Genomic DNA, 10,983 nt, shown 5'->3' on the forward strand with positions numbered 1-10,983 from the left:
CTCGTGACTTTTTTTTTCTTCTAATAAATGTGATCCCAGAATCCGGGAGGGAGACCAGCGCTGTGCATTAAAATTCATGGGAAAAGATGGCAATAAAATATTTCTTTCTCTCTCTACTCCCTTCTTTCTCTCCTTCCCTCTCCACTCTCCCCACTTGCTCCCCTCACCCTTCTCTCTTTTTCATTCCCTTACTCGTCTGCTCAACACACACACACACACACACACACACACACACACACACACACACACACACACACACACACACACACACACACACACACACACACACACACGCACATAAACAAGGCACGCACACACACATATACACACTTCTTTTTTTTCATCCCCGTGTGCACTCTCCCTCTCGTTCAATCTCTAACCCTCCTACTGGCTCGTCTTTCTCAGCACCCCCCTGCTGTCCTTCATCCTTTATTCTCTTCCTCCCTCCCTCCCTTTTCCCCTCCCTACCTCCCTCCCCCCTCTGTGTTTCCTCTCTGTCTCTTTCTCACACACACACACACACACACACACACACATTTATACTCTCACACAAACACACCCATCTATATTTTCCAACTCCACCTCTGGCAGGTTGTGATTTCCACTGTCAGAAATTGCTTTTTCAATATCTCTCTCTCTAATTATGAGCCCCGCCAAAGGGGTCGTGCCACCAGAATACCAATTTTTTCCATCATTTCTCCCTTCTTCTCCAGAATTCTTCTCCTTTTCCAGGTAACAACAATGCTGCATATTCAATATATGCCCATGCATGCGTTGCAGCATTATCACTGTTGTATTTCGGTGGGTTCTGCTGTCTCAGATTTGGATGTATTCTGTCTTTTCTTGTTTGGTCAGCTCTCCCTGTGGTCATGATTAATTTTTGACATCTCAAAATGAGCAGGACGATTGCAGGAAGTTAGTGCAAATACTCTATTTATTTCTATATCAACAAGGATGAATTGGGGAGGAAATGTAAGATTTCTCAATGCATTGATGGTTTTTGTGGGAAGGAGAAAAAAGAAAACCACTGAATCTTGATACAGCCACCACACAGCTCCTCAAACTCTCAATCACTCCCTGTTCCCTGGAAAGGGTTAACCTCACACAGCAGTTGTAGCCTGCTTGATTGACGTGCGGAGCTTTGAGCTGCCTACACCGTCCAATCAGCGAACGGTCAGCGCGCCCCACGTGGGTGTTCTCAACGCTCATTGGCTTATGTTACCAGTGTTTACCGTGCCGAGGCCGAGCCCCACGTGGAGATTTCATTCAATCACTGAACAATTCCTCTGTATTTCTTCTTGAGAAAGAAAATGTTGTACTTTTTAGATATTTAAATTTGATAAATGTGTAGGTATAGATGTTTAATTTCATAGCTGGATGAGAATCAACCGTGTTACAATTCAAGATCAAATGAGGACGGATAAGGGTTCTTTGCAAATATCACCAGGCTATTTGAAGACATGTGCAAATGCTGTCTTCCTAACTTCAAATAAAAAAAAACCTTTATAATGTTTTTAATGTTGATAACTGTGTTGGGGGGCAGTGTCTTTAGCCCCCTCCTCCTGCTTAAAGAAAGCTACTCATATGTTATGTCCCATTGAGGATCAGAGAGGGGGGAGTGAGAGGAGTGAGGGACTGGGAGTGTTGTGTGAAAAGAGTGCAGGCCAACCAGCGAGACAAAAGAGGCTGCGGCTGCATTGAATGTGCCGGTGGTGTGTCCGTCTCCGAAGCCACAAGCAAACCACATTTCCCCCCTCCCCTTCTGGCCTGTACGGAAGGCGAAGATACACCGGAGAGGGAAATTGCGATATTGTAATTCTGCTGTAAAAGCGCGAAGTTGAGGACTTTGGAAGAAAGAAAAGAGCTTGTTTTTGGACCGGGTGTTCCTGCTCTCCTCTGCCCGTCCTCACTACACGGTGCGCGGTTGGAGATATAACCCAGAACAAAGGAGTCTTGAAAGCGAGGAATGAGCAAGCCGAGACTAGCTTTGCCATTACCTTTGAAACCGGGCCAAATGCCTCTCTGAGACCAACAATAGTACATCGGCTGCTCGTATTTCTCGACGAAGCTTTCCGCCTGAAAAGCGAGAAAGAAGAAGGACAAAAAAACCGCACACGGAGACACAAGTCGGCGGCTACAATGTTTCCCCAGAACCGACCACCGGTGAGTAAAGCTACGCTACTATGTAACACACGTTTTAGGAGGTTATTGTCTTATTGTATGAACCCATTATCAAATATAACGTGCGTATATGATTTTAAAAGCTTCAGTTAGAAAGTGCAAACCGAAAATGTTTGTCTTTGTCATCCTTACTGTGCATTTCCGGGGACTCCTTTGTGGGGGAATTATGATGCTCTATAGGCTGTTATACAACATATTATCTCCTTTGTCTATATTTTAACGCCCCGTGTAATCTGTGCCTTATGAAGGTCAAGCAGATTGCTGTCAGTAGTCCAACGTCCAACTTTTGCCGAGTGTCTTTTGTGTGAATCTCATGTCCTTGGTGGCTAACACCACCACCTCCAGTAGAGAAACATGGAGCCTCCTTATATTCCCCATAGTGTGGTGGAGTTGACCCAGATGATGAAGTGTGTGTTTGTTTGTCCCTTCCTCACGAGATATGTGTGTGTGTTTGGGGGGGAGAGTGAGTCAGCTTGGCTTGTTGACACCTTCACTCAATGGTCTGCCCTTTTCAAGTGCCACTCATTGTTTTCCTTTTTTGCTTTTCACTCATATCAAGGGTGAGTCATGCCCTCTGATTTACTGATTTAATGCACTGACAACTAGAAGCTTCCCCTTAGAAAGATATCCAAAAGTCCTCTATAATGGCTATTAACGTGGCTGTAAAAATGATAAAGAAATTGGCATGTTATCTGTATTTTGAGATGAGGTTATAGCGAAATTCTTGCTGCGTGGCTTCAATTTGTTTTAGTCGAGTTAGGTGGAGAGCTTTTGAGCAGGCTGAAATACATAAACACTGGTCCTCCAGCTGTGTGAAGTATCAATTAAGACCTGCTCATTTGCCTAACCCTCATCTACATCCCTCAGCCATGCCACCCTGCACCCCACCCCTGACAGTGTTTTGACATTCATGTACCATGCATTGAAACCAGATTAAGCACACTGTGATGTGTAACTTCTTGTGAATGTGTGTTTATGCCACTTTAATTAAGGCATCTCGCATATTAATTAGTGCAGGGGAAAACCCACAACAACATTGTTGTTCAGCTTTTTTTTTTACGTGTTTGCATGTGGCTTAAATTGCATCAAGCATTGTAACTTTTTAATTATAACTTCCTTTTGAACAATAAAGGGATCTTGTGAGTTCCAGCACATACGATAAAACACACACTCCAGCAGCTGTGTATGTATATGGCTGACGGCAGGAAGGCAGGGCAGGAGGTAGACTGTGGGTTTGTGGTTAGCACTGTAAACCCAATCCCTCTCATCCAGCCTCTCCTCACTGTGTTCCTGTGAGAGCTCCAAACCACATCTTAATGTATGGGCAGGCGTCCCAGGGCGAGAGGAGCAGACTGCGGCGGGTCTGGGTTCAATGTTTAGGCCGGCGGTGCTGCTTCATTCCAATCCTCTGCAGGTCTCAGCAGCTCCACGTGAGAGCCTGTCCTCCTCAGAAAGTCTCCAACCATCGGCAGCTCTTGTTTGCACCTCTGAGCGAAGGGCCACTCAGCCAGGCAAACTGTTTAATCTCAGAAATGCTAGACTGGCAGTGACCTGTCATCACTGCATACCGGTCTGCTGTGAAGGGAGTGACCCATATATTATTATACGTGTGGTGACCCATATTTAAAAATGCATTTTAATCCAATGGTTATTGAAAATTGTGCTCCATTAATTGCACACTTAAAATGCATTTTCAGATACTGAACAAGACACACTGTGGATGTTCTGCCATAAGTTAACATCCAGGTTATAGCTTGCTAGTGTCCTAAGTAAATGCAGAACATGCCCTATCTTAAAGGGGCCCTATGATGCTCATTTTCAGGTTCATGTTTGTATTTTGTGTCTCTACTGTGACTTGTTTACATGCTTTAATAGTCAAAAAGCAATTTGTTATTCTCATACTGTGCTGCAGCACCTCTTTTCACCCTCTGTCTGACACCAGAGCCCAGTCTGCTCTGATTGGTTAGCTGGCAGGCTCCTTTGTAATTGGTTAACCACCCAGAGATGTCCCGCCCCTTAGCCTATCACGGTCAATGTGTTGGAGCGCTAGCCAGTAGAAGCAAGCGTGTTACACCGTGACGACACTATGTTACAGAAGTAAACAAAGGAGTCCAATGGCTGCGTTTCCGGCGGGTGGGGGGGGGAAGTGTGGGAGAGAGAAACTCTGAACTTTTGGATTTTAGCCGTTGCAGACCATTTTAAATGCACACAAACCTACAGTGTATAACTCTCTACAGGAAAGGGATAACCCAAAAAGCACAATAGGGCCTCTTTTAACTTCATCTCATCAGAGACTAAATTCAAATGATGTTAAATATGTGATGGCGCTGTGGTGTCCACCAGTTCATAAACACGGCAGAAACATGCATAGAAACCATGATAGAAACATTTTGACATTGCTTCTAGGTGCCAAGATCACTTTTGGTATTTTGCCAAATAAAGTATACTCTCTGAAATGTGTATCGGATATGACAGGCATGGCTGGCTGTCTTAAATAGTTACGGTCCTTTCAGATCTGCCACAGTGACACATACGGGCTGTGCTGTAAAAACAGAAGTGGACAAGAATGCAAAACATCAGATAAGACTAGGACATTTCAGGGCCTGTTATGATACTCAGTATGTTAGCAAAAACGCATTTGACTCATTTTAAATAAAGCAACGAATGTATGACTTGCATTAAATGGGACAAAATGGTGGCATTAGCAGCACATTTGTTATAACTCACCAAAATGTGGCCCTTTTTTTGTTTGCTTATGACTGGGAAAGTAGTTCTAATGATCTAACTGCTGCCAAAGTAGACTTCATCTCTGGCACATAATATATTTATAAGTGAGTTATTAACAGCATCCAGACCTCTCAAATGTCACATTTATGATTGGTCATATTATTACAAGAAGCCCTCTACCAACCCTTTTATTCCGAACAATGCCCTAGGCTGGGGGAGGGGTTTGTTAAGAGGCTATTGTGGGTGAACCGTGGTTACATTTTTGGTAGATTAGCCCGTCGATCATACATAATTTATAAAGTTTCATAATCTATTAGGACAGTGATCGGACAAGTTTCTAATGTTTGTCATATTATCTTGACCACTAATTTCGATGCTACCAAATATTTCCATTGTAAACATTCATTAGTGGGTTGAGTTACTGTATGTGCTGTACACACTGTACTTCGCTATATTTCCTTCCAAATAAGTTAGATTAAACCAACTGGATTTGTTTGACAGACTTTCTGAGTTTCTTGGAAAACAGTTTTTATATGTCAGAGTTGTTGCTTGTTTTTATCAAAAAGTACCCGTTGACACATTTGACATTTTCTAGATTTATATAAGTGTGTTTGTCACCTAGGCTGTCAAATGTTTCCAAAACCACACCTAGCATCAATCCATACATCATTTTGAATGTTGTGGTGTTGCCATATTTCATGCTATATTAAGCATGCATCTTACTTTAATATATACATTTCTCTATTAATCGTTTTTTGTTTATAACATTTCATTAAATTGTGAAAAATGTCTGCCGAAGTTCTCAAGCTAATGTCTATAAATGTTTTGTTTTGTGAGTCCAAAACCCAAAGAGATTCAGTTTAATATGATAACATACAGAGAAAAGAAGGAAATTCCCGTATTTGATAGATTGAAAACAGCATTATCTGACATTTTTGCAAAACTACCAATTCTTAACAATTATTTAAATATTTGCTGATTATTCCTCTGTTTATTGACTAATCATGTCATTGTACTCCTCATTGATTATGCCATATCAAAAACAGAAGTGCACCCAAAAGAAAGTCGTGGCTTCTGCCAGTGCCTCAAATCTGTCATTAATCATATGGAGTCTTTAAAAAAAACATATTTCGGTGACAACAAACCTAGTTTAAGTAGTTCATTTTTCTTACAGATGAAGCTTCAAGACGTGCTGAAGTATAATAATAATAATAAAATATTGTTAAATGACCTGAAAAAGCAGCAGTAAAGAGAACGGTTTTTAACCTGGATTTAAAAATAACCCAGGGTTGGTGCAGACCTCAGATGTTCAGGAAGTTTGTTCCACATTTTATGTTTCTACTGGTCTGAATCTCCATATGTTTCTATTAGGGCTGCACGATATATCGCGTCGTGACGATAATCGCGGTATGCGCGATATTGACATCGCAGGACGTGCAATTTTTTATTTATTTTTTTAGGACGTGCGATATTAAGTAGGCAAATGAACTCAAACACGTCATGTTACAATTATTTTGCTGCTTGCTACAAAAGGAAAACTCGCGCGGCTCTCATGTCAGGGGTACTTGAGTGAGTGACATGCAGGCTCTGCATGCACAGCAAACCACCAATCACAATCATTCTTGATCAGATCACAGCAGGATAACCGAGCTAGCTCAGCTTGTTGCCCTGATAACTTAAGATCCAGACGTCCGTGACTAAAATCCTTCATCCGGTTAAATATTGTTAAAAAAATACCAATTGTATAGCACTAAAGTTCAAGAAAGGATACTTTGCGGACAAAAAAAACTGTCTTTTCTTCAATTCCTGTATTTTTTCATATCGCAATATATATATATCGCAATGTCAGTTTTTCCCAATATCGTGCAGCCCTAGTTTCTATTATCATCACAATCCCTTAAAGGAGGTAGTCTTTCTATGAATGTCCGGTCAGTAAATATAGGTAAGGTAGGAGAGTGCAGAGAGTACATTGGAGTTGAGGCCCTTTCCTTGTCCTCAGAGCTAGCACAAAGCAAGCCTCCCCTCCTATCATGCTTTTAGCTCTTTATCACCATCACTGTTGTCCAGTGGTGAGAGTGTGGCTATCGATCAGGAGCTTGCCTGCTGAGCTCAGCCACCGATTAGATGGAAAGAGAGGGAGCCAGAGAGGGGGAGAAAAGGAAGAAAAGGAAGGAAAAGAGGCTGAAGGGATCTCGGGTTTACACAAGCTGTTGTGGAGGTGCGTCTCTGTGGAAGCAACAAACGAGCTGAGGGGGTTACCTAATAAAAGAAGGCACCTCCAGCAATTAAGCCAGCTGACAGGCAAACTGTGGCGCGCCGCTAATGTGGGCTGACAGCAGGGAAATTTGAATAACGAGGCTTGCGGGAGGAAGGAGAGAGGAATGAGGATGCGGAGGGGGGAGAAAACCGAGAGAGAAAGATGTGTGGCGCTAATGAAACAGGTGCCTGGCAGCCCCACTAAGTGCAGGAATCATTGAGAGATTACTAGTGCGTTTCTCCAAGCAGCCACGCAGATAGCCACTTGATGAAAGCTGGGTGTGGGGGGGCGGCAATAAACCTGTGTCTTCACTTCCCTGCGTTAACAATGCAAATCAGCTGAAAGATGACAGTCGTGTTTGAATAATTTTGAGTATAAGAGGCTTTCGCATCAGATGCTTTGGAGGAAGGACAGTGTATTGACATGTTTCGTGGCCCCGAGAGACAGGAATGTGTGTTTTTAAGGCGTGTGTATGGGAGGAAACACAGGGATCCGATACACACATTCAGGAATACTATTCTGGGTTAGACCCACTGTCACTGCGTCCTTGGTGAGATGAGAGAGGGAAAGAGAGGGAGCATGGTGGGTGTTTACTCTGATGATCGACTGTGTGGGTAAGCGGTGTAATTAGTGGCCTGACTAATGGGCCGGGCTATACGAAGGGAGGCAGCAGCACAGCATCTTCCCAGCTAAAAGAGACAGACAGAGCTCCGATTAAACAAATAAGAAACTGTAATCCAAACATTTGGCGGGAGACTTTTCTCAGCTATGGCTCTAGAGATGGCAACGAGTCGGTCCGGCTACAGACGGAAATATCTCATCAGATATTGGATTAATCAATATATTATGCATTCAAACTAGTTTTTGTTTTTCTGTGCACGGAGATTATGATGACATTTGTGATCCACGGTTTTCCAGGAGTGCTTACAGCAGGTTAATGTTTCTGCTTAAACTGCAAAATAGCTTAACGGTGGGGTAGGTAATTTTGGAGAAACCAGCTCGAGTGCGCTAGAATTTGAAAATACACAACCGGAGAAAATCTGCCACTTCCTTACAGAGCCCCTCCTCCAACACACACGAACGCTCACATGACCAATGAGGGCACGAGATAAGTTTGTGCACAGATGGAAGGCTGACAGGCAGGTAGGCCATCCAGTTATGTTAGCCGGGCCGGCTCAGATGATTGGTCGTGCTTTTTACAGTACCACGGCTTCCACAGATGACATTTTTTCATGGATTTTTTGTCAAAGCACTTCAGATATTCATTGCTATCGGGATGTTAAGAGCATTCCATGGAATATAACAAAAAGTGTATCTCGAGCCGGTTTCTCAAACTTACCTACCCCACCTTTAACATCTGATAATGATACTTTATCGTCAGATCATGTCTGAGAAGAAAGACATGTCTGGTTGTGTGAAGGGATAATGTTGTTGGTCAGATATATTATTTACTCCATTAATTAGTTATTTCGTTGTGATCTCGGGTGATGAATCCGACCCACTTTCTTTTGTATTTATGTCTTAAGGTTCTTTGCTGGATTGCTATAAATTGCTTCAGTCGTTCGTGTTCCCTCAAAGCTATTTCCAATCCTTTGTCCTATGTTCATTTTGCTTCTGCCATTATTAGGTCAATGTTGCCATCTTTAAATCCGTATAATTATAGGTTTAAAACCAAAAACTAGTAGTAGTTAGACACATTCCATTCAGCCTCAGCTGTACTTGATTTTAAATGGCAATGCTTAGCATGCTAACACACTAAATCCGGATGATATGTTTACATTATACCTGCTTAGCAATGTATCCTGTTAGCATGTGGACATTAGCCTTTATCTTAAAGCATCATGTGTCAAAGAACAGTGAGAGAGAGAGCTCTTATGTCTCATCTTCATCTTGTTTTGTTTTTTTAGCTAGTTGTGTGATTTCTGTATAAGCTACATTCTCTGATTAGCACAATCAGTGTTCAGGATTTGAATGAACACAATATGTTAGAAAAAAACAAGACTGGCTAAAACTCATAACAAACTGGAGACAAGTCTATAAAGAACTTCTAATCGTTTCTCCCTGACGCTACATGTGAAAAACGTGGGGAAAATTGTCAAGGAGAATGTGAAAGGTCATCCAAGAGAAATCCATTCCTCTTCTTATTCCCTGCGGACGTATGACGAAGACAGAAGTGTTCATTTTAAGTGAACCTAATATCCTTACGGCCACACCACCACATAATGGCATTGATGGCCCCATTTCAGCTCCATTAGCAGATTATATATCACTCTGGGTCAGTGTGGCTAGTGAGGACGGAGACACGTCTTCCCATTTCTTATCTGACGTAGGAGCTGCAGTCATGTGCGAAATACAATAAAATACATGTGTGCTTGTAAATACTTGTGGAGAACTGCATCGTGCAAGAAATCCACTTAGTGTTTTGTAGTGGGCATGTGTGGGCGTGTAGTCTTGTCTGTGTCTGTGTGTGTGTGTGTGTCTCTGTGCACATGTTTTGTCGAGGGTGGGGGGTTAGAGCAAGGATGTGAGGTCATAGTGGTTTGATACTTGCGGTGTAATTAGTGGTAACTCAAATGAAAACAGGAATGATTTCATCCAGGGAATGCAACACTGTTGACGTCCACTTCGCGTCAGAATTTATCGAGGGGTGCAGTTTTTCTGCACAATTTCTGCGGCCATCACAACTCTCTGTACGATTGCTGTCATGGGATTTGTTACATGTCACCCTGAATGCGCAGAACATATAACCTGATCTTTTATGTTGCTAGCGCGGTGCTGTGACTGGAGCTTCTCACCCAGTTAGCATGTTTAAACCATCCTTATTGGATTGTTCCCTATCCTATCCCACTGAAGAGATGTGATGGAAATGACTCCCATAGATGACTCATTCCCACTCATCTCCTCATCATCAGGTCCTCATTTAATCATTGCAATTGACTAAGGCCTTCCAGGGCTAAGAGAGAGATTAGTGTGAACGTGTGAGTGCGTGCCCATACATCAGATGTGACATGGTAATATTTTTCCACATTCAGCTTGTGCAATAGGTGGCTTTTGACCCCCTAACGTTAGCCTAAAGCTGACTTTCTGACACAGAACAGAGCCTGTTCATCCAAACAGATGAGTAATCAGATGATCTGAAAAGCTCTCCTCCTGCCCTCATGCAATCTTTCTCCGTTATTACAGAACCTGACTTTAGGATTGTCCGTGCCACAGGAAGATCCAGTCTGTAATTGTGTAACAGCGATTTCAGTCTATGTAAGCTTTGTTCAAGGGCAGACGGCGTGTCTCTTGTTTGCTTCGAGCCAGGACTCGGCCAAGAGGGAGGGAATAACCGAGTGTAGGATTATCAGGTGAGGCTCCCTCCAGCCTAGATCCATTCCCAGAGGTCAGCAGGTCAGAGCCACCACCTGACCTCTCACTTTAATGCATGCTCAGCTGTTTGCTTGATCTGGAGTCTGGACAGACTAAATAAATGCTTCAAAAGAAACGTGACTAAAGAGGTTATGTATGCTTGGTTTCCGAAACAGCATCTGTCTTGCCCGTCCAGTCTAGTCTGGCATGAATCATCATGACAACACACCTACCAAGCAGTCTGGAGTGAGGGTGAGCCAGCAGTGAAACACGATTTTACCTTTTTTTAAAGATGAAAAAAAATGGAACCAACATCTGTCTCCTTTCACCTGTCCTTGTTGACGTTTAAGGAAAAATGAACAAGGGAGTGATAAAACGGAGAGTGAAGAATAGTCGCCTCTTTTTTCTGCTTCCATCCTCTTATAAAATGGTGTGTGTGTGTGTGTGTGTGTGTGTGTGTGTGTGTT

General features: G+C 42.8%; 1 protein-coding gene across 1 annotated transcript in view; it reads left to right on the forward strand.

Moving 5' to 3' along the window:
• Positions 1 to 10,723: 10,723 nt before the first annotated feature.
• The window catches only part of efna2a (ephrin-A2a), a 47,794-nt gene continuing 47,534 nt past the window's right edge, over positions 10,724 to 10,983 (forward strand). The window contains exon 1 of the mRNA XM_010778640.1: positions 10,724 to 10,768. Within this exon, the coding sequence (XP_010776942.1) occupies positions 10,724 to 10,768 (45 nt within the window). The remainder of the gene's footprint in view (positions 10,769 to 10,983) is intronic.

Source organism: Notothenia coriiceps, unplaced genomic scaffold (genome assembly GCF_000735185.1).
Source record: "Notothenia coriiceps isolate Sejong01 unplaced genomic scaffold, NC01 NC01_scaffold00019351, whole genome shotgun sequence".
In the NCBI taxonomy this organism is placed as follows: domain Eukaryota; kingdom Metazoa; phylum Chordata; class Actinopteri; order Perciformes; family Nototheniidae; genus Notothenia; species Notothenia coriiceps.